This window comes from Zootermopsis nevadensis, unplaced genomic scaffold (assembly GCF_977971745.1).
Source record: "Zootermopsis nevadensis isolate Lab colony 2312 unplaced genomic scaffold, Znev_1.0 Znev_ptg000003l, whole genome shotgun sequence".
In the NCBI taxonomy this organism is placed as follows: Eukaryota; Metazoa; Arthropoda; class Insecta; order Blattodea; family Termopsidae; genus Zootermopsis; species Zootermopsis nevadensis.
The window spans coordinates 2,211,871-2,239,678 of NW_028259135.1; the positions used below are offsets into that span (position 1 = coordinate 2,211,871).

A 27,808-nucleotide genomic window follows, 5' to 3' on the forward strand; every position below is an offset into this window, starting at 1 on the left:
TCACACCTTACCTTATCAAGCTGCTCTTTTGTGTGAGATGCTGAGATACAGAAGCGAATACGTCCCTCCATGAGAGGAGTTGCTGGGAAACCTACTCCTACAGTTGCAATATTCCTTGTTCGCAAAGTTCGAACAACAGCCCTGTAAAAACAAGACACACAAATAAGCATGTAATATAAATAGATTACTTCCACTCAGAAACTGGCTGAAAAAGTATGTTGGTCCAGAGAAAAAGATTCATTCTCACCAACAAGAGCCTAGTTATTATAACTGTTTTTGTAGAATGAGTATTGTTATGCAGAAAGACCTGTTTGAGGGACCTTGTTAGTTTCTTAGAATTCTCACCTCATATTACAAAGAATTGTAATTTATCTAGAGTAGAGGTATACCTGGCCAATTCACTGATCTTACTCTTTGTTCAGCCGTAGAACACAAAACTCTACATAAGACAGTATTGAGGTAACTAATGGTACTGAATGTGACACATTCAACAGGAGTGTTGATTAAAATTTACTGACTACTCATCCTTGCTTACAAACCAGCTGGCTGTCGATCACACTAGCATACAACTAAAAATCATTAAAAATCAGTAATTCAGTTAAAAAGTTTATAACATAACACCTGATGACGGCTCTATGATAGCCGAAACATGTCGTAAATGTTCCATATGTAAATCGAGTACTCGATACGGAACGAAAAATGATATTTTAATCTTTTAATTATCTTATATTGTGATTGACGGCCAATTTTAATATATTTTTAATACTATTTAGCATACAGCTATTAAATCCCACAATTACTGGTAAGTCCTAGTTTTGGGGGGGGGGGGGGTTAAAATCCCCCTGCACCTTCATGACAAAGGTTAAAGACGCAGAAGTGAATGAAAGAGCATGTTTGGCTATGGACTATTTTTAATAATTTCATAATTTAAATTATTCCATAAACTTGTTATGCAATTTAAATACATACAAGGGTGATATGACCCTTTCACGATATCAGATTTGCACTTAGGACCAAGAGTAAGCTGAGGATCAGACTAGATCCATGAGGATATATTTGTAATTTACTACTCAACTTCCAAGTGTCTTTCTACTAATGTAAATATGTGTTTGAGGGCAGTTTATAGAGTTAAAAGTGGTAGCAGGGCCCTTTAGTTCCTGAAGAATCTATGCTTTTAGCCGGTCAGGTCAAGATGTTAATGGTCGGTGCAGAAAAACAAAAAAACCACCAAATATCACGGTTGAGTGGTTACCACTCCTGCTTCATACTTTGGAGATCTCAGATTCAAATTTCAGCCTGGACACTTACTATCCTGACAGAGGTTTCTTGTTTTCCTCAGAACAGTAAATTAAATGTGCCACAATCACTTCCATCAATATCCCTTCAAATTTACTATCATAAATAAGATAAACTGTATGCCATTTCAATCTACAGTTTCACTTGATACATACCCAATCTTGGAAAACATGTACACCAGGAGAGGTACAACTGGTGAATCATCATTCCCGTATATTATGACTCCAATCTGTTTCAGTCTCCGCCGGAAATACCTTGCATTTCGTGCCAGCTGGATAATTCGCTTCTTACCTAAATATAAATCCATGACAACATTGGTAAAGGTAAATTGTATTGATAGAAAGGAAAAGTGTTTCCCACTTCAATCTAAATAGTGTCAACCCTGATGACTGACCACGAAAATATTGCAACAATAAATCTACCACACCTACCAAACATGTGAAGGCAAACAGGATAACTAAGTAAAGTAAAGTTTGTCCCACTATACGCCATGTAGGCGTTTGGGGTGAGTGGAGGTACAGCTCCTCTCTTCCTTGACCTCGGCACTAGATGGGGGTGAGTGGTCAGCATCACGCCCCGGCCGGCTTTACCCCCTGGAAAGGACCCCGGTACCCATTGGACAGGAGGCTGGGTGGGCCCCAGAGCCGGTCTGGACGCAGAGGCTAGAGGAAAAATCCTCTGTCCCCGTTGGGGATGGAACCCCGGTCGTCCAGCCCGTAGCTAGTCACTATACTGACTGAGCTATCCCGGCTCTTAAACAGGATAACTAGAAACATGAAATGTGCAGGCAGGCATGCCAACCACTATGTGACAAGTAGTACATTGGAATGTGATACCAACAGCTACAACATACTTACTAGTCTAACTTTCACTCTGAATTATCATGCTACGTACGAACGGAAGTCCTGAAGCAAAATTAGAACCTGCCAAATTTCAATGTTCTAGCTACAGAAATGGAAGCATGCATGTAAGGCTGTACTGTCATACTGAATACACACCCTCAAGAGTACCATCTTCACCCATAATTATTTGCATAGACGTGATAATCTGTTGTGCAATAGGAGGAGACATAGCTGATGCATAGCAGGCAGCATGGCTATTAACACGAAGATGATCAATGAGGCGCTAAAACAACAAACCACGACTCTTATTATCCAGTGCTCAAAAATAATTTTCTTACTGAATTAACTACATATGTTTAAAAATGCATCATAAATCACTTACACAGCATTATAGTACTTGAAGTGGGAGATACATGAATGGTTAGGAACACATTCTTCACACAGGATTCTGCAAATGTCTCTGGCTTTAAGATGCTCATTTACTGCATACACAAATCTACTGTTGAAGATTGCCGTCTTCTGGGTTGTTGCGCTGTGTAGTCTGGTAGATGTCCACCAACATTTCAGAGGTCATGCTGCCTCCGTCATCGGGGCCCGAAGCAGCATGTCCTCTGAAAAGTTAGTGGACATCTACCAGACTACACAGCGCAACAACCCAGAAGACGGCAATATTCAGACTGACCGCTGTGAAAACCTAAAATCTTACACAAATCACAATGGATTGAGTAAGAAATTAATTTTCCTCTTATTTTGTTAAAAACTGGCCATACCAAAAAATATAAGCTGTAATCTTATTTACTCATACATTTCATGTTACATAATTTTTTTTTTAATAATATTCAATATATGATAAATTTAATGAAGTACAATTTGAATTCCTGATCCAATAGGAATTACAATTAAATCAATCTAATAACCAAATACTTTGTTTGCACAAATAAATTTGAAAATTTCTTTTTAACACCCTGAGATTCAGAATATTCAAATAAGAGTATACTAATTTTATCTTCTGCAATAAGCTTACATCTAAACGAAGCCATTGCTACCAATAAGTTGGCACAACTTAAAAAACAATGCTATATCATGTGACATTTTCCAGGAAAATTATATTCAATATAGGCGAACGCTTCTACATATCGTCAATAATGTCCTACGCTGCCAGGAAAAAAGACTACTGCAGAAATGCAAGATACATGTCACTGCAAACTTTAAACTTGCAATAATGCAAGTTCTATGGAAAAGGCTGCTAGTATGCTTCATATTATTGCAAGTGCCACAGTGAAACAGTTACCTAACCTCTTTTGTAAATGAATGGAGATATTAAAGAGCAAAATCTATCAGGGACATTATCCTGAGCCAGTTTAATCCAGTTCACATTCCTACAACCTACTTCCCTCAGATTTGTTTTAATATTAATGTATTCTCCCATCTTCTTGGCCACTCTTAATTTTTTCATCTCAATTCAGTGACATTTCTTTTCTTTTTCTCTCAAGACAGAGATGGACAGCATTACTAGGCCTATGACAAGGAATAGCTTAATGTAATGCATTTTCATTAAGTACGAGGCTCGTCCTTAAAGTAAGTTTCCCTGGGGCCGTTTACAGAAACAAAACACAATTTCATGGAAATATTTATTGCAACAGATACAGCAAGTGTCCAGCTATTTTTCAACATATTCGCCACCGGAATTGAGACATTGGTCATACCGTGGGACCAACTTTTGAATACCTGTGTCGTAGAAGTCTGCCGCCTGGGATTGGAACCACTGTGTGACAACCATCTCAGCCTCTCTGTCATTCTCAAAACGCTGACGCTGACCGGACAGGAATTTCTTGAGGTGTAGGAAAAGATGGAAATCACTGGGAGCGAGGTCCGGGCTGTAGGGTGAATGATTAAACACCTCCCAGCTGAACTCCTGCAGGAGACTCGCTGTCCGTCGAGCCGTGTGCGGCCTAGCGTTATCACTGACCGCACTTCACAGTCGGCGGGAGCTGGAATAAGAATCTCCATCTTCAACAGCTGCAACGATGCTACTGTGAGAACGCGAGAAGTACCGTTAGTGCATGCGCCATGCTACGTCATTGCTCTATCACGTACGCACAGTCGCTTCGCGCAATATAAGGTTTGCTAGCTGTGGGACGAGTGGGAAACTTACTTTGTGGACGCGCCTCGTAGATACTACTTTGTTTAGCCTAAAGACAGCCAGCCAATCAGACTCAAACCCAGGCTACCCTTTTAATCGACTGAGTAATGCCCCTCTGCCACGTACACAAAGAAACACTTCCATGTAGGGTACACCTCACAATCCAAACTGCTGACATACCTTAGATCCAGCTATATATCCTCCTGCTGAGCCAAAGCTTTTGGTGAAGGTTCCCATGAGAATGTCCACATCATTTGGATCACAGCCATAATAATCCAGGACACCTCTGCCATTTTCACCCAGAGCTCCAATGCTGTGAGCCTCATCTAAGTAGAGGTAAGCCTGTAATTACAAACCTATTTAGTGAATTCAATTCTTAAATGCAATATTCGACAGTCACGATGGAGAAGATATAAGTTTTGGTCTTCTAGGTTGTGACATAATGTAGTCTTGCAGGCAGATACCAATGTTCCTCCTAAACATGCGTAACCACTAGCTAGTCCACTAACCCACTGGCTTGTGATCAGATTCAAACACGGGCTCTGGGTCGGTATATATGAGGACAGAGATGGTCCTTGAAACACTGGTGATCTTTAACCAGATGATTTATGAAACTCTTATTCAATCCTATCGATATTACTGAAACGCATACACCCAAATCCACGACATTTATAGAAAGTTTAAACATAAGGTATTACACATTATTTTAAATTAATCTAGTGGCTATCCTGGCTTTCATTCAACAGGTCTTATGGGTATGAAAAACCCGTGCGCACGCACGCACACACAGACCCAATAGAAACATTTCAATGTTTATGAAATGTGATGAAAATCAAGGCACAACCAACAACAAAAGATCGAATAAAATGTGTTGCCTTTTCCAACATTCTATTTTCCAGAAAATCAAACCATGAATACATATAAAATACACAAATACAGTGATGTGGGGCCAGTACCTTGTACTTCTTCTTGAGTCTTATGATGTCAGGTAAATGCACTATGGATCCCTCCATGCTGAACACTCCCTCTACTACGATAAGAATCTTTTTCCATGGCCTTCGAGTGCGTGGTTGTCCGTATATCACAGCGTCTCGTAGCAGTTTCTCAAGAGACAGCATGTCTGCAGTACAAAATAATTACTTTATTGTAAACAGGGTGATATTTTGAATGATTATCTAATAGGTTAACTGCAATGGATATTCATCACAATTCAAAACATTAAACAAATCAAACCATCATGGCTAGGAGTTCACGTTAAGCTGTAAGTCTCCTCCACCAAACACCATTTCCATGATCACTGGTAGTAACGAAATCTGCCCTATGGTAACATTGAAATCTTCAGTGAAAACGTTTAGTCTCTGGTATCAGTAAAAGTATGATGTTGAACTGAAAGTCAAAACATTGTTTTATTCTGATAAAAAAGAATTCGCCATTATGAACTGCTACCTCATCCTTCCTCAGGAATCCACTCTGAAGTTATGAAATGTTTACAGCAGTGTTTTCACTAAAAAAAAGACCAATCTTTGGACAGACAAATCAATTTTGCATCACAAAAATTCATCTTCCCACACCAAACTTGTGGCTAAAGCATATATACCATCTTGGAATATCCACTGTATTAATCTAATATGCATCTTTTGACATTTTCATGTTCACAAAATTAAAACTGTCCTTGGAAGGACCAACTGAAGAGAGCAATGTGACAAGAATAGGCTACTGAGAGAACTTTTCGAAAATGTTTTCCAGCAATGTTCCTAGGAATGTTAAAGATGTCAAAATTTTTTTTTGTGTGTATGAAATTAAAAAGCACCCACATTCAACACATCAGTATACATTTATTTTCAGAATCTTCCCCCATTATTTGTGAGACCAGCACTGAATGAGATGGGAAGTTAAACATGACTGGAGAGCAGTTAAAGAATTCAAAAGCAAGACGTCTTGGATTTTCTCAGTATTTGCCTAAGGAAACTGAGGAGAACCAAAATATACCTTACTCAGAATAGGAAGCAGTCTGGCCATAATTTGAATCAGGTACTACCTTCAGCGTTACTTCTATATCAATCTACTTGATAAGTAACTCTATCAATTGTTAACATATACGTACTGTTGTGCCTGAAAACTTTTATGGTGGCTCCAGAGAGTCGCAAACCAAGTATAAGCGACGCATGGTTCTTCTCATCACTTAAAACAAGGCAGCCTGGAGAGACTAGACTTGGCAGGTTCAAAGAATTTGTAGCAAACCCCATCCCAAATACAATGGCATCTTCGGTGCCAAGAAATTTTGCTGTTGTTCTCTCCAGCTCCACCACCAATGGATGTGTCCCTGCAATAAAAACATGCCTCAAATTGTCATTCTATAGATGAGCAGAAATTATAAGCTGAAGCATAACCTCAATTATCAGAAAATAAGTTGGGAGACAGAATGACAGGTTAAATACATCTAAGTGTTGCCCCTCCAAAGCATAAAACATTTATTTATTTATTTAGTGTTCTGTCAGATGACAGGTCCATATGAACAGGATCCTTCCATCCTTTTCTCGGACTGGGACCTGTTCATATACGTTCTTGGCAGATGATCCAGAAGTGGTTTGCCATTGCCTTCTTCTGTGTGTGAATGGAGTAATTGTTGGGATGCCACTGAGAAACCGGGGAAGCCCCCGGAGGAAAACTCCGTGTTGCCTAGACCACGGCCTTGCCCAACACAAGTTATAAATTCGGGCACCGCCGGGAATCGAACCCGAGACCCCAGGATTACAAGGCCAGCGTTCTAACCGCTAGACCACCGTAGCGTCATAAAACATTAAACATACAAAACTATATAACTCAATTACTAATATAGGGCGAAACTAGCATGTCACCACATGGATAGCTGAGATCAGGATCAGGATACGAGAAGAATACTCGAGGAAGTAATGGGAAGGAGTCAACTGCATGAAAAGCTTCATAACTGATACACCTCACATTATTACAGCAACAAAATCAAGAAGAAGAAAATAGGTTTGGCATGTTGCATGCATGAGGGGATAAAAAATTCGTACAAAATTTTAGAGAGAAAATCGGAAGGGAAGTGACCACTTGAGAGTTCTAGGAGCAGACAAGATGATATTAAAATTTATCAAATGATCCAGGGTCTTATGAACATGGTAATAAACATTCCATAAAAGGCATGCAAGTTGTTGACTAAAGTGATTATATCACAAGAACTCTAATCTGTAGAGGTTAATCGAAGAAGAAGAAGAAGATGATGTGTTGCTGTGTTATTTGTTGCGAAAGAAACAAAGAAAACCTATGAGTTCAATATTCAAAACCAGACGTGAAGAAGGATCTTTCTGTCTGTTAATAAAGAAACATTTATCATTTTCTGCTACTAATTCTACCAATTGCTCATCTTGGTCACCGGTAAATTTAATTTCTGCCATTATTTTACTCAAAAACGCACGTGGTGCCTGAGCCCGTCGCGAGACACTACTGGTCCGAGAGCGGTCTCCTGTGCCTTGTCTCTGTCGCCTGTCTTCGTCTCGCGCTCGTAATTGTACTTCATACGATTGTACAGAGAGCAGACAGGAAGCGACCAGTCTCGGTCTTGTAACTCTGTAACCTGCCTCGGTCGCTTGTCTCTGTCGCGTGCAGCCAAATTGTACCTTTACAGTTACTAGTATATCATATGATATCAAACTTGTAGGCATTTTACAAACTTATTCAAAAGTAAGATTACATATTCCCTTATGCTACGAAGACTACAGCTGGATAACAGCATGATAGCTTTCTTAAACGCATCCTAATCAATTCTAACCCAGCAGTCCTCAAATAATGTTTGTAGTTCTGACTCACCAAGTTCTTGAACAGTGCTGCACATAGCACAACCATACATCTCGATTGCTTCAGCTGCTGCATCTGCACAAGGCCCATCTGCTTCAGCAAAACCCAGGTAATTGTATGAACCAAGATTCAGACATTTGGTGAAAGTTCCTGTGTACCTGCATAAGAGCACACAATCTAAGCACAACAATTCTTAATACACCAAACATTCCAAATGAACAGGCAGTAGTCAATGGACACATCAATGTTGCAAATAGTCATCAATAAATGGGCATATTAATCCTCCAATTATTTTATTAGTCCATCACACACAACTATAAAATGACAAAACTTGTTAAGGCTACGTGTTCTGGAAAATTCAGATCACCGTCTTCAGGCCTACATGCAATAAGTTATTTTTGATACAATGTTACGTGTTGACAAAATAACTGGATTCTGAAAATTGATTAATCACAAATGTCAAAATTTTCATGTACAGCAGTAAATTCCAGGGCTTAAATACTAGGACTGATTTGAATTGTGGCTAGGTACTAGCACATAAACTTTATGTAGTGCGGACTATAATTATAATATTTACGGTATGCGGGATATTTTTTTAGGAATTACTAGATATAATATTCACACTCTTCAACTGCAACTGCAGTACTACAAGACTTGCCCTTCTAAAAGCATGACAGCAGAAGTAAAACAGACATAACACATTTCCACACCAAGAAGTAATTGTCTACCTTAGATGAAAGACAATGTTGCCACTTTGTGCTCTGTGCTGAGAAAGAAGTATTTTTGCCAGTGATCTGTGTTCACTTCATCACTTAACAGCACTCAAGACACTATGGCTAAGACAAAGACATACCACAGTGTGGGCTCGACTTTCCTTGTCACTGCCGTTGAAATCGAGAATTCTACCGGAGAGCCGTGCCTAAAGAAATACATCCAGCAGGATATAACAAATGCTCACAAGAAAATGATTGTCCAGACTCAGATGCTTTGTGTGAATAATAAACATAAAATTAGAAAGTAGATGCTCTGCGTAAATAATAAACATGCAAACAGATCAAATCCAGGAAACGCACGGTTCTAGTCAGTTCAGAATATTCTGCCTTTCAACTTCCTCACTAGAAACCTAAAATTATTAAATAGTTCCCCAATAATTCCACCCAAAAGGCTCAACACTGCTAACTGTAATAACAAAACCTGCCACTGGACACAATTCTCAGACAGTTCCACCCACTAATCACGTTCATAATATACTTATTTACCTTAAGGTCCATCATACCATCTGCTTCCCAGCCATCCATGTTTTCTTATTATTATTTCTCATCTCCAGAGGGGCAGATATATACTTAAATTGTCAGCGATTCTCATATTCAGAACCTTTACACGACAATAAACACTTCGATGTTGGTTTCTATACGGTCTTTGCATAATGTGCATGTTGATGATGTCTGTCCGTCTGTTTCAACTCGATAACTGCTGGATGTGTATTTTCATAGAATTTGGTATGGAAGTTATACCTCTGGAGATTGGCCCAAATTCATACTTTTCAATTTCCTACTAGAAGAAATACCAACATGATGGACTCACAGACTTGTGTGGTGGGAGCAACACTAGCACGATCTAATAAAGGGTCCAGAAATGATGTATGGTAATACATATTTAAAAATATATATATAACTTTTAGTAATCTTTATACAACATGGTGGCTTAACAAGGACTCAACTACATGACCACATGTGCATCAGCCAAATACACTACTTGCATTATATTAGAGGCTTACAGATTTGCATTACTTAAAGTAGACTTCAAGGACACATGATTTATAGAATTGGAAACAGCTGTTCTTATATTAGGGATACTCTTTACTTAAAATTAAAAGGTTAAGAGAAATATGAACACATCATAAACCAATACATTGCATGCATTGAATAGTTGGTGATACAGAATCAAAGTCAAGGCCCTCTGCTTTGAAACTGTGGAATTAGTTTCCAGCAAACAAATGTATAAGAAGAAGAAGAAGGGGGGGGGGGGAAGTTATCATCTGAAATGTCTAATACTTATACTTGATGTTGCAAATGTCTTCATCAAATCTGTTTTAAAAGTTAGGATCATTCAAGATGCATAGAAATAATGTGGACACTCTGTGTAGTCCAGTATGTAGTGCACCTCTCCAATCTTATTATGTCATAAAACTCTCCTATGATTTTCTAAAATACATTTTTGAAAAGTGATCATTTATAATCACTGTGTACTATAACTATTACCTGTACATAACCATGCATATTATTAGTTCTTTCTATTTGTTACTTACTCAAATGTCCATCCATAATCTTTAGTAATCCTGTCTTTAAGAACAATTTCTGCACCTGGAACACTGCATATTGGCTGGTTCCAACAATCTCTAACTCGCCGGTACACATAGCGCAAGTAGAAACTCTCAAATCTGTCAAATAATGGCACATAACCCTGAAAGACAGTTCACACAGTTTAATCCAGTTACATTCCCTACAAATCTCATCCCAAGCTTTCAACAGTTAATTCATATCCACAAAGCGCTAGTACATACTATGACAAAACTTATCTCTGAATGATTTCTTGTCAAGTGCAGTCATATTTATCAAATTGTGATATGTGATAAAATTCAACAGGCTATCAAAACATGTAAAGATCATCTTTCATTCATCGCCCTGATGACGGAGGCAGTATGACCTCTGAAACGTTGGTTAACATCGACCAGACTACACGGCGCAACAACCCAGAAGACAGAAATCTTCATACTCATCGCCCTGATGACGGAGGCAGTATGACCTCCGAAACGTTGGTAAACATCGACCAGACTACACAGCGCAACAACCCAGAAGACGGAAATCTTCATACTCACCGCTGTGAGAACCTCAAGTCTTACATCTTTCAGTATGTCTGGAATGATGTGTTTATGAATTACCCATCATAAGAGAGTTTCTAACAGTCTGAAATCACTATCCCAACATATCAATTTTCTGCCCATTCAATATGTAGTTTATACAGAACTGCTTCCAATTTTGGCATTATTTGAAGCTATGATCTGATACTGAAATCATAACTAATTTGCAAGACATGAATTTTAAAAATAATACTGCATAAAACACTACATGTAACAATTAATATTCTGGCACCCAGGATTTGCTGACCCTGAATATTCATCAGTGTTTACTTAAATTATCTCTTTAGATATGGCCACAGGCAGTTCTGACACAGAGGCGATAATCTTCTCCAATAACTTTAAAGAACAACTGGCAGAGACATTTCAGAGTTTTACTTTGATAACCGACACCATCTCTTTCATCTTACACATTTACAAAAAAAATTAGGAGACCTTATAATATGAATATATCTCATATTACTACCTACAATGAAACCCCTATTTAAGGTCTGACTGGGGAACAAGAATTTTGTACCATGAATTGTATGTGTATATATATATATATATATATGCATATATAGCAGGTGTCTTGTTTTTTAAACCTTTCAAGTCCATAGAAGTGTAACTCATCAGGCCAATTGGCATTACCATGAGGTGGTGGCAGGGGAGAAAGTTACTTCAGTGATCAGCAAGGGAGGAAAAGACTTCAACTTATTTCTTGAAGTTTCCAACTCGGTGATGATGACAAATTGTACAATGTGTTCATGTAAACACAGAGCTAGGGTCCAGATTCCATGCATGGACATTATTTCATTCATTAAATGGGGGCCAATACTTCAAACTGAGAAACACTAAATTGGGACAACATATATGAAACTGTGGCTGGTATCACAAAAAAAAATGTAAAATTGAGGAAAACCTTACCTAAATTCAATATTTCACTATTAGCTAATCTCTCCCCATGTGTTTATTTACATTTAGGATAACAAGACTACATAACTGACAGTTGTACATACTCACTTCTCTGTTCTTCTCCATTGCAACTTTTGGGGTAAAGAACAACTGATTAAAATAGCCTAGGAACATCAGGAGATAAAATCCAAGATATGTCATTACTGCTGTATAAAGAGGAACCTCTTCAAAGCTTTCTTTTGATCTTACAGGTTTCTTCTTTGGAGGCACACCATTTGAATCTTTTGTCTCCTGTAATAATAGATAATACCACAGTAAGTGCTGCAGCTCAGCATGTAATGTGTAGAAATCTGGATTCCTTGAATCATGTAACTGTGCTCTGTCAACTGCACAGACCATACATCGAATTAATGATGGAGTTAAATGATGGCCTGGGAAGACGTGGAAGCACTGCCTTTCTTATAGTCCTATTCCTGCATTTGACTGTCAGAATAAAAATAAAAACAATTACTGTCAGTGTCTCATTCAGCTATCATATCTCTAAAGTGAGATTCAAACCTGGGACCCCCAAACACAAAGGAGGAATCCAAAGTATTACACTGTTAACATTAATTAAAATCCTAGCATCTGTTGTTTCTATCACGTTAAAGTAATACACTTTATCAAATTCTGTGTTCTGCAATTCTATTTTCCACTTCCTTATTAAATTACTTCTTGGATTAACCAATATGCATGCTTTTTTTTATCATCAACATTTGTATTTAATAATATTCATGGTCCAGAACTTATATGATTTATCTGACAAAGTATCGTTTACAACAAGCAGGTAAGTAAACAGTCCAAATAATGGATACTGGTTTATCAGAAAATCCTCATGCTGTTTTACAAGTGCCTGTAAATGGTTTGAAAGCCATAGTGTTGGGTGCAATCAGTCACTCATCAATCCACTATTCCAACACAACTTGATTGTGTCTAAAAAGATTTTTTCAAGATGTGAAGCCCAAACAGATGCAGGATGTCAGACTCTTTGTACTAAAGCAGGCCATACTGTAGGCGGAAAAGTAGGCAGTGAACGATTAGCTTCTCCAGCTCTACTATGCAGGAAGCTTGCCATAACACTGTACAGGACCCAGACTCATGATGAACTTGACACTCTATATTTACATATGCAGAAGGCACCATAAAAGTAAAATGTCATATGATTTGCTAATGAATTACATGACTAGTACAGGACGACAACAGTCCTTAATGTCATAACAATATAAAAACAAAAGTGATGGTGGAACCACTGTTCCGGAGAATTTGACGTAAATACATCTATACGGAAAGGAAGTTTATATATTGGTTATTATATATTAATTAAGACATTGATTATTCAACTTCAATTAGTTACGCTTAAAATGGGTCTGTGGTAGCTGAATGTAATGTAAGGTAAGGTAATGTTTTATAGGTAATAACAATGCTAAGTAAACAGATGACGTTTCCTAGGTAACAACAATGCGTTTCCATGGTAACATAACAATGCAGTTACACTTTTTCGTTCCACTTTTTGCTGAATGACACTGACCCTAAAATATAGACGTATTTACGTCAAAAAGTAGCACAATGATCCTCCTTTGAATAATTTACTGCAAACTGTAACAAGTGAAACATAACTCTATACCATCATCTTCATTAACTGCATCACGTGTTCTTTACGTTGATGTAAGTAGGAAGATAGGTACTAGATTCGGACGTGCTACACGTGGTAGTGAAAGTTGCTTAAAAGGCCAAGGTGGAACTAAAATTACTCTTTCAGGCCAGCTTACCACGCCCTTTCATATAAGTTACATGGCTCGTGCTATGCCAACACGAAGAAACAGTATCTATGCTGTGTGGCATGAAAGACCAGTACAGGCAATTTTTTTTATAATGAGGGCAATGGGCATTTGATTCTTCATTACAAACGGGTCACGTAAGTCATCTGATAAAACCATTGGAGAAGGGGTAAACTAGCCTAGCAGCAAAGTTACACTTGTTTCAATGCGACTTCTACAATACAATTCAAAGTCATAATACATACCAACAATTTTGAATATTCTACTTGTTCTGAAAATATGTTTCGTACCCCATTCACTTCTTTCACAACGCATCTGCCATCCTGTAACTTCGTCTTCGACGAACACACCGCACCATTCGCAGCCATGTTGGACGCAAATATGTAACGCGAGCGCCGCAATCGCGGATTGGGAGTCATATCCGAGGAGGAAGACTGAAAGCGCAAGCGCGAACTCAGGTTCCGTACTGCAAATAAAAACACATGTATCTTCAGGAAAATCAGATTCTTCTTTAATAATTGTAATATATTAAATGAAATACAACAATTAATGTTATTATAGTAATCTGACAATATCCACACTGGAGTCATTGTTTTGACATTGTCTTCTGCCCCTCCTTGTGACTCATCCTGACAGAGGGAGTGCGTGATTTTACCGGTGTTTGCTAGTGGTATTTGACAGATTCAGCACACGGCAGACGTTTTTGACGACCATTTTAGCCCGATACGGCATAAAAGTGTGTTCACTGTGAAATTATTTGTGATAGACCGTTGGTGCATTTAAGTTCCCAACATGGAACCTACGAAGTTACAAAGTGAAGATTTTAAAGAGCAAGTGAGCAATGTTGGAGCCTCCCAACCATCTGAAACAATAGGAATGCGTAGGGATAACGAGTCGATTGACGATTTTGAGCATTTAGAGCCCGAATCGTCACCCGTGAAAGAATTACAAGGGCAAGGATCTCAGAACAAGATGGACAGACTTCCAAGTCAGGAAGCAGGAATTGTTACTGATATTGGTCACGTTACACCAACAAGCCAAACCATCTCCGATTTATCGTTTCTTGCAGCTTCCAAGCTTGATTCTGCCATGGATGGCAAAAGTGACACTCAATTTGAAGATGGAAAGTTAAACCCATCTGTCACGTTGATTGATTCAGCAGTTCCATTGATGGGAGCCGATGATTTTGTTAAATCCAATGAACATTCTGACAAGATGACGTTATCACAACAGCCACAGGATCTGTTAGATTTCTCAGCAGAAGCTTGTGTTAAACCAGAAATTGATTCACTGATTTCAAAAGGTGAAAAACCTGGATCGAAATTTGAATCAGAATTTGATATTGGTAAGTTAAGCAATCAAAAAGCTCTATCCCAAGCCTTTGTGGACTTTGAGCGTGAAGATAAAACAGAAGGGCCAAGCAGCCATAAGGATACTACTAGCAAGCTAACAGCTGATCTGGATTTTCTAAAATCTGAAGTGAAACCAACTGATATTCACGAATTGAATGTTGGTAACATCCCATCTGAGAATTATCCTACAGATGACCTCAGTTCTTCCTTATCTCATGATGTTGAGAAATATCATGATTTTCAAGATCCTGATGTATTATGGAACCAATCAGATTCTGAAAAGCCTTCTGATGAAACTGGTTTTTCAAAGTTTTCACTCGGTGCCCAAGATGATCATCTTCATTCTCAAGATGGACGAGAACCTGAAGTGAAGCCCACACCTGTAGTCACTGAGCCCTACCCTAAATTGATATCAAGTGCTCCTGAACCCATCAAACCAGTTGCTGTTGTTCCTGAACCAAGTCTGAAACCAGAGACGGCTGTTGATGTGCCATTGCCTGAGAAACAAAGCATCAAGTCTACACCCCCAGTGTGTACTCTGAAGACTAAACCAGATGTGGATGACAGTGATCTGGAGGAAATCAAACCAATTCAGCTGTTTCACTACATGGGACTTGGTAAGTCCATAATGCATTTATTTCAGAGCTGATAATATTTGACAAGTTTTTCTGTGCAGGATTGGATCTTGGGCAACATTTGCATGATTTACAAAACCATTTTTGAAGTTGCCTGAGGAGTTAATTATGAGACATGGGACAGATCATGGTTTGTAGAGTATGTGCATGAATCACCAATTTTGAATCTCAATTCTAACATGAATAACAGATTAAGAATTTTCTGTGAACTTTGTTCTGTTACGTAGAATTACAAACGCGCTTCGAATTGTTGAAGGCAACACAAATCATGTCTTGCTTACACATCTGTAGAATAACAATAAAATGTAAATTTAATGGGTTTTGAAACCGTACGACCGTTCTGGTGTAGAAGTATAGAAAGAAAAATTGTAGGCAAGTTGGTTAAAGAGAGAGGCTGAGAAGTTCATTTACCAAAAATACAAATTCTAGCCATCACTTTTTTTAACATTGTTCTAGTTGAAGTCTGAAGTCTTCTGGGTTGTGCCACGTAGTCTGGTAGAAGTTTACCGATGTTTCAAACGTCCTTGCTGCACCTATTATCAGGGTGATGATGATGGAGCAGCAAGGACCTCTGAAACATCGGTAAACTTCTACCAGACTACGTGGCACAACCCAGAAGACAGCCATCTTCTGAAAGAATCTTCATTGTAATTAACAATGAAGGTCGTATATAAATGAAGTATTTTATTATTTGATATGCATTGGTTCTTTTTAAGAACTGTTGTAATGTCTTCGTAACCTGACACTTTTTAAAATTACCATTGGTCTTGTTTGCAACTGTGATCAGTAGAGTAGAGTAGAGTAGAGTTTATTTACATTCCATAGATCCTTCTTAGGACTCAACCAAAGGATGTACAACATGTCATTTCATACAATATACATACACTTCAGAACTTTCAACACAAGTACAAGAACGTATTTCACATATCAATGTACATAAATTTCAGATTCTGCAATACAAGTATGAAAAAATAATTTTACAAATTAATATACATAAACCTCAGAATTTTAAATATAAATACAAAACTTGCTTTACATATACGTATGTGGTATGTACTTAATGGATGTGATGTGACTGGTGTCAGTGGACATATTTTCGTATCACAGTTGCTAGTACTGAAGGTACTAATTTTTTTTTAAATCTTTTGTACATAACAATTCTTTGTCTTACAAAATCTGAGTATAAAAAAGTTATTCCAAATTCTAGAAACATGAACCGAATTTGCAAACTTGTTAGTCACAAAGACATAATAGAATTCATATGCACTGCTGTACTGACATCTTGTGGGAGCTAGGAATGGATAATAAAGAGTATCAGTGAGAGTAGAGTAGAGTATAGAGTAGAGTAGAGTAGAGTAGAGTTTATTTACATTCCATAGATCCTTCTTAGGACTCAACCAAAGGATGTAGAACATGTCATTTCATACAATATACAATTTTAGTATCAAATTAGGTTCCTTTCCTTAGGTGAATAGTAGGAATTACTCTCTAAGGCTGCAAGAGACGGGTTATGTTATGTAGAAGGAAGTAGAGTTTGTTTGTCATGGCTGTAAAAAGATGACGATTCATTTCCCTTGTGATGACGTGTGGAGAACGCAACGCACGTGGTGTTATTGCCAAGATGAGTTATGAACAGGACGAAATATTCTCGTATTTTGTGTGCATCTACGGATGTCCGTGGCGTGCAGTGCGTTTCTTGCGGGAGCAAAGATGACTCGGTGTTTCCATTGCACGTGTTTGGTAACTTATTCCTTGATCAATGTGGCGCCCTAGTTACAGACACTCGTACCATTTCATTGGAAGTTAAACTAATTAACGAGTCGAATCTTTCAAAACAATCTATTTGAGGATTCAATTATAAATGATTTCCTGATGCGCGTCAGATATGCGCAGAAGTTGAACTTCTAAAGGATCGCTTGGTGACCGTTGTTTCTCGTTCCTGTAACGATTCTATGTAACGGTAACGCTCTGTGCTTTTATTCGAGAGGTACTCGGTTTGTTAAATGAACTAAGTGCAGGTAAAATAGTATTTAAACACCCACTTCACCTGTGAACATCTTTAACCTCTCTACATCAGTGGACAAACGAGTACACTTACCAGAAATATTTTTACAGATCTCCGCGTTGTTCCCCTGTCGTACTGAGAATTTAAATTCCGTGCAATTTTGTTTCTTATCTGAAATTCTCATCTCATTTACAGAGTACAATAGAAGATGTAAAAAAATCTATAAGGTTGCAACGGGCTGGGCATGTAGCTGGGATGGGAGTAACAAGGAATGCAAGGAGAATATGGGGAAATCTTGAAGGATGATATTTGAGGATAGCGTTCAGATGGAATAATATGGAGTATTGAATACAGGAGTTTGCCTGTACGAATATCCTTCTATACCTTGTCCATTTTCGGATTCGATTCACGAATCTATCGAATTAGTTACGATATACCGCTAAGCTAACCCATTTTGTTCTTATTATCCTTTCATTGTTCTTGAAAGTTTTGCGAGAATTTGTCAGACCGTAACGTTAGCAGAATCTATGACATTAACGCTTCGCGCTGAATGAAATTACCATTATCACAGCCATTATTAAGGCTGCCGTGTTAAAAAAATTGAAAGTCAGTCGGGGGGGGGGGGACACGCCATTTCTGACAAGTTCAAAATTCCTCGGTATGTTGATCAACATATTGTCAAAATTTGTTGTGAAATCTTCCAAATTGCTTTCGGACGAAAGATTATCACATCAAATTGAGCCAAGAGCAGCTCAGTAATAAACAGTCGTTCATTTGATGTTGTGGATAGTCGAAAGAGGACACGTTTTCTGTACTGTGGGCGGATAGTTGCGACAGAGCACACAACCTATTGGTGTTCACTCGGGGCGTCATGGAAGATTTCTGTGATTTTCCTTAGCCAATTCAGATTTTTCATTTCCGTCGAATGCATTGTAGCAGTGCGAATTTAAAAACAGTGGAGTTTTGCCACTTAAATTAAAAAACCTCTTTTTATTTCTGTGTTGGACTGAACAGGATACTTCTAATTGCTTTAAAATCTTTTCCACGTCGCCATAATTATCATCTCAATAACACCTGCACTTAATGCAGCGTTATTAAATAGTTTCCCGGTTCAAATGTCTATTCGAAGACTGAAACCCGCGGTTACTGTTTCGATTTCCTCATAACGTGTTTACTTTATGTAAGTGATCGCTGGTAGTCATCGATAAGTCTTCGAGGGTCTTATGGCCCTGGTGCAACTCTTGAGCACGCCTTGCGGAAAATATTTCTCAGGTTTCAGGCTTAAAAATCTGTACTCCTCCCCCAGTATTGTCAGGGTGATTAAGTCGAGAAGAATGAGATGGGCTGAGCATGTAGGGCGCATGGATGGGACAAGAGGTGTGCACCGGGTATTGGTTGGGAAACCTGAGGGGAAGAGACCTCTGGGGAGACCTAGACGTAGATGGGAGGATAATCTCAGGCGGGATCTACGGGAGATAGGAGTTGAAGGGGATTGGATTTTGTTGGCCCAGGACAGGGTCTGATGGAGGGCATTGGTGAGTTTGGTGATGAACCTTCGGGTTCGGTAAGCCATCTGGTTGGTTGGGTCCACTATTTGGGAAGCCTGAGGGGAAGAGACCTCTGGGGAGACCTAGACGTAGATGGGAGGATAATCTCAGGCGGGATCTACGGGAGATAGGAGTTGAAGGGGATTGGATTTTGTTGCCACAGGACAGGATCCGGTGGAGGGCTTTGGTTGATTCGGTGATTAACCTTCGGGTTCCGTAAGCCATCTGGTTGGTTGGGTCCACTATTTGGGAAGCCTGAGGGGAAGAGACCTCTGGGGAGACCTAGACGTAGATGGGAGGATAATGTCAGTCGGGATCTATGGGAGATGGGAGTTGAAGGAGATGGATTTTGTTGGCCCAGGACAGGGTCCGGTGGAGGGATTTGGTTAATTCGGTGATGAACGTTTGGGTTCCGTAAGCCATCTGGTTGGTTGGGTCCACTATTTGGGAAGCCTGAGGGGAAGAGACCTCTGGGGAGACCTAGACGTAGATTGGAGGATAATCTCAGGCGGGATCTATGGGAGATAGGAGTCGAAGGAGACTGGATTTTGTTGGCCCAGGACAGAGCTTTGGTTAATTCGGTGACTCATCTAGTTAGTTGGTTCAGTACTGGACTGAAGTTCAAATCAGAAGTTGAGTGGATAGTTAAATGCGTTTGCAGTTACTTTTCTACTATGCAACACCGTACAATGTTATACTAATGCCATATGGCACTACACAATGCCATCTTCTTTTTTGCACAAAATTGCACTGTGGTAGAATCGCAATCAGTTTCCTAGAACTGTGAAGTCGCCCACACTCCAAGTTGTTTGCCGATTACAAAGACATACCAAAATACTCGTCATTCACAATCGTTGACTGAACGAGCAGATGACGAACACCGTGAGGACGGTGTGTGAGTGAACACGGCCGTTTGGACTGGCAAATTTACTACATTAAAAATTTCTCCTTTTGGCTCTTTGACATAAGAGCAGTGGAACTTAAGAGTCCGGACATTGTTTTTTTATTCAGAAGCGCATTAGGACGGGCACGAAAATCGTCTGTTTCATACACTGTATGCAAATTATGTATGAAAACGTAACTTTAAATTAAAAAGATTTTTACTCCGCATCGGATGCTAGTTGGTTAGTTAACTGATTTGTTTGTTACCGGATTAATTGGGAGGTCCCACATGCACGACTTATTTTCAGCTGATGTGCGTTAAGCGCCCTGCGTATTGCAAATCTTGCTTCCAACTTCTGTTCTGTATGGAAGCCACCAGAGGGATCATATTAATAGCAGGTTTCGTGGGAGGAGCGCCATTACATTTCTGAGTCCTTGAACCACACCAGCCATTCTAATATACGTGTCGCAACAAAATATTGGTTTTCCTCTGCAAGTTGATAAAGTCCCACAAAAATGGCGTAGTACTGTTGTGTTTAGCCTTGATTTGTTTCTTTGCTGGCTTTCTACAAAATACTTGGAGTTCGACGGCGGTCAGAGTTCTGGAAATAATAAAGTCTTATGTAGCGTTTTGTACCAACTTTTTATTCAACAAATTTCACTGGGCCATGACGAAAAAGGGGGCCGATTAACCCTTTGAAGCCGAAGATCGTCTGAATATTATTTAACAATTCAGTCCGTACCGCGAAGAAAACACTACACCTCACCATTACGAAAATCAGCTGGTTAACCCTTTGAAGCCGAAGATCGTCTGAATATTATTTAAGAATTCAGCCCGTACCGCGAAGAAAACACTTCACTTAACCATTAGAAGTCGAATCAGGCGGTACCACATAAGATTTAACAAAAGAACATCCCGGTCAAAGCCTTAAAGGGCTGGACGTCTGACTTATTGATATTTCTATTTAAGGACGTTGTATCACCTGCAGAAATTACGTAAGGCAGCATGCATAGCAATGCAATTAGCAACGACAGGCAGATATGCTATATCTTATCACCTATAGATCAACACTAGATCAGTCAGGCTGATAGTTCGTGAAAATGTTTGTTAATTTGCATCAGTAGTTCGTTATTTGTCAGTTGTCACAAGTATTATTCACTGCAATGGGCTGTACGTAAGATGGTTCGTCATCGGATGATGCTGTAAGCCACTACAATCAAACCCACTCCATAGTGATAAGCGTGATGTGACAGAAAAGTTGCTTTCCAAACGTATCGCATTCCACAGCGATTATTTTAAAAGCAGTATCGTTATCTTTTCAGTGTGAATGTTAGACATTGAATTGCTTTGTATTTCATACAAGCAACATCTGTCGAGAATCTCCTGTTGGTTTGTGTTTCTCTGTGAATCATGCTTACGCGCAAAAACTCGCTCTGGATTAGCTTTATTATTATAATTATTATTACTGCTGCCTTCAAATAACGAAAAAAATCACATCAGATGTCTCTAGATAACAGCGAGAACTCAATTAGAAAACCGACGCCGAGCGTCGTGACGCCATCACATGACGCCAAAAATGGCGTCAAACTCATTGTATTACGGAGGGCACGATGCTGGATAGTCGACGCCGATCAGAGGGGCGAAACACATCGTGGCGCCGTGGGCGAGAAGTGGATACCGTTCAATATACACGGTCTAACCTAACCTAACCTAACCAATCGCTAGGTGAGTCAGAAAAGGGCTGGGTTGCAATCTGGGTCGGAGATGGCTTATCTTCATCTCGTATTAAGGCGCGGAATGCGTGGAGTTTTATCTGTGCCCCTCTTGTGTAGCTTTATGTGGCATGGATGATTGCATGTACCTTTACAGCGTTTGTTAATGATAATTTCGACTGTTCTGCCACCTGTAGGTAAGAAAATGAACTCAAGCTGCCGAGTAAAGAAATGACGCGAGTGGATTGCGTTAAATAAATGTTTGTAGAACCCAAACCATTTGTTATATGTAAAATCTGAAAACAGATTTGGAAAGCTCAAGAGGTAATACGTATTTCGTACGCAATATGTCCAGATCCATCTCTTACGGTTTTCGAGAGGCGGGCGCTTAACGCGCCAGATGCATTGAAAATTGTAGACATTGGTTCATTAAAATTACAATAAATGTATAAACAGTTATAATTACAACAAAATACATTACAGATTCTTAAAGGTCTTTATTTACTGATCATTTTACATATAGGTTACATTACCCTTACTCATACCATTCCTGAGGAATGAACATTTAAAGGTGACTCGGCTATTGCTAACGCTGTGTTGATGACGTCATTTCGTGACGACGACGGGGAATTTTAGTATTACGAAGAATCACAAATTTTTATAGTAAGATATAAATTTAAAAAAAATAAAAAAAGAAAAGATCTCTGACGATGTGCATAGCAGGGAGTGGAAGCCAAAGATGTGTAGATTCAGATAGAAGATAAGGTACCGCTGTGCTTGCGTGGGTGTATTATTTCCTAGGTGCAGAGGGATATTCATGAGTAGACGTTAGTTAAGGCTTTGACCGGGATGTTCTTTTGTTAAATCTAATGTGGTACCGCCTGATTCGACTTCTAATGGTTAAGTGAAGTGTTTTCTTCGCGGTACGGTCTGGATTCGTAAATATTATGAAGACGAGCTTCGGCTTCAAAGGGTTAACCAGCTGATTTTCGTAATGGTGAGGTGAAGTGTTTTCTTCGCGGTACGGTCTGGATTCGTAAATATTATGAAGACGATCTTCGGCTTCAAAGGGTTAATTAAGAAACCCGACACAATTCTCTCCATCTTTGTTTTAAATGAAACATATCTTTTAATTTTTTGTATTAGTTAATTTCGTTCCGCTAAACTGTTCTTCACTTTTGTATTCTGTTGGATTTATTTCATAATGTGTCTGTGCCTTCCGCTTTTGTTCAAAAAATTTACCGGAATGCTACTGAACAAAGTAATTTACCCACGTGGATGACGGAATGGTTTGACTAGTGAATGAACGCGCGTGTGTCGTTTTGAAGGCACTTCAGAATTGCGCCCTCAGGCGTTGACTAGAATGGCTGGGATTTCAACGCAATGCCCTCCGGTACAGCGCGGGCCAGCCTACTCCTCGGACGTAGCAGGGGCGCGCGGATCAATATCGCATCTCGTCTGGCGTGTGTTTCGTACGGCGCATTGGTGTCAATAGTTCGGGGACCCAATTGTATTGCTGCTGTGCTCAGCTGATGGGAGAATTGTCTTGATCTTGGTGTTCATTTAACACTCGTTATTTGTGCAAAGTGCATATCACGAAGGCGTAATGGGGGAAGTCCCTCATATTCCCTTTTTTCTCGATCTCCATATTCTGACGTAATTCTTTAACCAAACATTTATCTAAATTGATACTTAATCCAAAAATGCGTACGTTCTTTGAATGTGAAGCTCAAATCTTACAGATTTTCTCAGAAAACTGTTTATTTTTGCAAAATATTTGACATTACCTAAAAATTCTGCTTTATTAAAGCCGGATATTTTTATTTAAAAAAAATTAAGTGACATCTGACAGTTGATTTATGTTAGTAGTGATGATTTCGTGTTGCCATTAAATCGCGATGAGGCGTTCTTGACAAAATTGGTGTCACTTTCATTTGATCTTCATGTAAAGTGCGGATTACAGTGAATCATTACGTGCCAAAATTAACTTCTCACCACAACTTCGAGTTCATTCTGAATATTAAACTTTATCTAAATCCGTTCCAAAGTACGGAAGGTGAAACCTACAGACGAATGAACATACACTACTTCCAAATTACTCCTTTATTTTTCACTTCATGCACAAAACGAACAGAAAGAAAGGCGAAGGACCGATTTTCCTTTAATGAAATTTATGTCACCTATGTGATGGGCTTATAGCCGTTGCAGTGGGTCGATTCATTGATTTGTGTGCATGAGTAATCAATCCTCCTTTGTAGCCGTATCATCGGCTTCTGTGAGAGGAGAATTAACGGGGGGAGAGGGGAGTGCTTGTTAACCTTTGTGCTCACGATATTGTTTCCCAACCTGTGTATTTGAATATATTTACGTGAAATGGAACCATTCTTTTCATATTTAGATATTTCAGACTGAATATTTGTGGTTTCCCAGCAGTAGAAATCTTATGTTACCGTGGAAATAAATAATCGTGTCGATGTTGGTCATCCTGGTTAAAACGCCATGTGGACATGAACGTGCATACCAATGTTTCGTGCGATCATTCTGAAACACAGAATAATGCCATGTTTCTCCGAAGCGTTGGTATAGTCGGCGCAGTAGTTTTTGGCCGGTGAAATTTTCAAGGGGAAGGCTAGGAGCGAGTCACTGACTGCACCGAGGAGCTTATCGGACTGAACGCCCAAACAAAAGAAATGCACTGGCCGTGCCACCTCAGGTACACAGACTAGGCCCGTCCGCCAGCTCCGCTAGCTTGGAATTTTCAAGGGGAAGGCTAGGAGCGAGTCACTGACTGCACCGAGGAGCTTATCGGACTGAACGCCCAAACAAAAGAAATGCACTGGCCGTGCCACTTCAGGTACACAGACTAGGTCCGTCCGCCAGCTCCGCTAGCTTCTCGACCGGCCAAAAACTACTGCGCCGACTATATCCACCTGCAAGTCCACACACAACAACCAGGATGACCAACATCGACATCTTCGCTGCCGTGAGAACCTCATCTCAGTTTTCTTACGTTCTTCTTATATAACTCTGCGAGTGATGGGTTGGATAAGATTGTCATTGTACGTACATTCGCGTTGATATCAATTAACTCCCTACTTTGACAGATGTCTCGTACATTACCTAGCAAGGAACAGGCCGTAAGAGTTTCCTTTCCTGTTATCAGTTATGGGACAAAAACATCGATTCATGAAGTGTGTCGCTGGGGTGCAACTGACGTCTGTGCCTTACGCAAGGCAGGCGTGGCGGCGCCTGTTCGTAGTGTAATCTTCCTCACCCAGGATTGTGATAATGTGTGAAGAGATGGGGCAAGGCTATGGCGTGACTTCCGGTAGCGAGAATCACCGTTGAGTTTTAAAACAATAACCCATTAGCACTTAATAAATCTCCCAACACAGACAGATGAAGGTAATGGACAAATGAAAAGTGATTAAAATGTGTTGTCGCTGTATTAGTGACCTGGTAATTTATTTAACTGTGGATCGGGAAATTAATTTTGTAAAATCGTAAGATTCGAAAAGTGACGAGTGTGGAAAATTTAAAGTAGGCTTGCTTCGGAAATCGCAGATTGTATTAGGAACAAGTTAATCCTCCAAAGCGTTCGTAACCACCGACAGGACGACAAGGCTTCCGACAGTCACATCTTCACCGCCGTGAGAATGATCAGATTCAGGCTTTAGGGTTTTGTGACAAACAAGATTTCTACTTGCCGTTGATTTAACGGGGTTTCCAGTAATAGATGTCTGTAACCTAATCCACGGATGCTTTGTCACTCCGAACTAATGCTACGTTTACACGGCGAGGGGTTTTAGGGTTCATAAACTGTCCGCGAGTTCCCCAACTCAACTAGTACGTAAATCGAGGAATCTGCTTCACTATGTAGCGTCTCAAAGACTTTTGAAACCTTATTGTAAATGCAAGTTTTCAAAACAACTCTGTCAGATACAGCAGAAGTCTTAAAATAATATGTAACTCTACAATGAAATGAATACAGTATTGGAATAACAATTAAAACTGTTTGTCATAGTTTTCGTTGGTATTGTTGTATTTCATTAGTAGCCGTCAACAATACGGTTTTATTACTCTGAAAAGATCTGAGCTTGTGAATCGCTTGTAGAAACAGTGCGTCTTAGACAAAATACTTTTGTGCTATTGAAGAATATTGCCTTACACTCTCTGAATTTTGTTATTAATTCGATTGTGGACATCTATTTCCATTCCCATGAAAGAAGAGATAGGTAAAGACTTTTTCTTATTTTATTATTTATAAATATATTTACATGTGTTTGTTAATACTTATGAACACTTTTAAGAAAATTAAGCTAGTTTCTTTCTTTCTAACACAATTTTCAAATAATGTTATACTGACTTTTGTTATTTACGGTAAAAATCGATTGCAATTGAATATTCCTGTAAACAATTAGAAATTCGAATGCTTAAAACAACAAGGCATGTTTAGTAGCCAAAAATCTTGATGAAACAGTTAGAACCCTTAATAGTCTGGTGGTAAGTATGTGTACCACCTGCTTTCACGATTAATAACCCTTAATTGTGTAATTGTGGGTTTCTCAGGGTAAAGAGCGATCATTTTATTAAACGACATTAACCGATTGATCTCTTATTTATTGACGTCAACAATCGCCTTTCGTAACAATCACCTTTCGTTACCGTGGAAACAAATGGTCTGGGAATCGCTTGTGGAAAAAGGTGCGTCGTACACAAGATACTTTTGTGCAATTGAAAACCTTTGAAAATAATCCAATATACATATTTCATACGCATTATTAAGATATTTCGATATCATCGGTTGTTCCTGAGATATAATCTGTGGGTAAATTGTAAAAAAGAAAAAGTTCCAATAATGGCCACCAGATGACAGCACCTCAATCGCCTGCAATATTATTATTTATTCCTGACTTTCCTCATATGTCATTTTGTTATCACAGTTTGTTGTTATAGCCTTGAAGTGTGCATTTATGTCAGACACAAACTCAAATCATCAGTTTCGTTTGTTCGGCAGTCCACATGCGTCCTTCAATTATGCTCTCGCGAGAGTGAATAAAAAAAGTTCAACTGTGTTGAACTTCGTAGAGCAGCTCAATTTAGAGTTTTAGAGAGTGGTCACGGCCTCTATCGCTGTATGATTTACACGACGAGAGCCGATCGCAGATCTCTTCTCTCTTTTTTCTCTATTTAGACTTTAGACTAATGAAAATATCTGCTCTCGCGGACAGTTTATACACGCAGGTACGTGATGACTATGAACCCTAAAACCCTCGCCGTGTAAACGTAGCATTAGTTCGGAGTGACAAAGCATCCGTGGATTAGGTTACAGACATCTATTACTGAAATGTGTTTTTCGACGCATGACAGTGGCTAAAGTAGTTGTGTTTGTACGAGGTGCGATCGGAAAGTTTAAAGACTGCGCCTATAAAAACCCGTACACTTATCTCAGGTATTAAATTCATCCATCACCCTCGAAGTAGTTCCCCTGGGAGTGAACACAACGATCCCAGCGCCGCTGCCAAGCCTGGAAGCATCCCTGGAAATCTTTCTTTGTCAGCTTGTCAAGCACCATCTGCGATTCTGCCTGAATCTCTTCTATCGTCTCAAATCTCCTTCCCTTTAGCTGAATTTTCATCTTTGGGAAGAGGAAGAAGTCACACGGAGCTTAGAAAGGAAGTTGGGGTCGGTTCTTGCAAGATCTTTGAGCTCCTGACAAACGAGAAGTCGATTCTGCTTCTGGTCCTCAGACAGGATGCGTCGCATGTGGAGTTCTTCCTTTAGAATCAGCTGACAGGTCCCATAGCCTATCCCAACAATGTCGCACAAGTCGTTGATGGTACGACGTCGATCTTCGTAACATTTTCGGGCGTTGTGCTCGAAGATGGTCGTCCAGAACGCTCGTCATCATCGACTGAGGTTCGGCCATTTTTAAAACGTGAATGC

At 39.4% G+C, this 27,808-nt stretch overlaps 2 protein-coding genes across 5 annotated transcripts in view; one reads left to right on the forward strand and one right to left on the reverse strand.

Moving 5' to 3' along the window:
- The window catches only part of lace (serine palmitoyltransferase long chain base subunit), a 33,077-nt gene that overhangs the window by 1,899 nt on the left and 3,370 nt on the right, over positions 1–27,808 (reverse strand). Inside the window, exons 2-12 of one of the 3 annotated variants that reach the window (XM_022073784.2) lie at positions 14,019–14,194; positions 12,020–12,202; positions 10,409–10,563; positions 8,954–9,019; positions 8,113–8,258; positions 6,386–6,604; positions 5,238–5,401; positions 4,462–4,623; positions 2,295–2,421; positions 1,452–1,587; positions 12–141 (exon numbers count right to left, since the gene is read on the reverse strand). In XM_022073784.2, the coding sequence (XP_021929476.2) occupies positions 12–141; positions 1,452–1,587; positions 2,295–2,421; positions 4,462–4,623; positions 5,238–5,401; positions 6,386–6,604; positions 8,113–8,258; positions 8,954–9,019; positions 10,409–10,563; positions 12,020–12,202; positions 14,019–14,147 (1,617 nt within the window). In that variant the 5' untranslated portion in view covers positions 14,148–14,194. Of the gene's footprint in view, positions 1–11; positions 142–1,451; positions 1,588–2,294; positions 2,422–4,461; positions 4,624–5,237; positions 5,402–6,385; positions 6,605–8,112; positions 8,259–8,953; positions 9,020–10,408; positions 10,564–12,019; positions 12,203–13,973; positions 14,195–27,808 lie in introns of all 3 variants that reach the window. The other 2 variants (XM_022073783.2, XM_022073785.2) reach the window with 2 other exon arrangements.
- The window catches only part of Rtnl1 (reticulon), a 44,977-nt gene continuing 31,407 nt past the window's right edge, over positions 14,239–27,808 (forward strand). Inside the window, exon 1 of one of the 2 annotated variants that reach the window (XM_087358369.1) lies at positions 14,239–15,697. In XM_087358369.1, the coding sequence (XP_087214495.1) occupies positions 14,521–15,697 (1,177 nt within the window). In that variant the 5' untranslated portion in view covers positions 14,239–14,520. Of the gene's footprint in view, positions 15,698–25,981; positions 26,098–27,808 lie in introns of those variants that run through there. The other variant, XM_087358385.1, reaches the window with a different exon arrangement.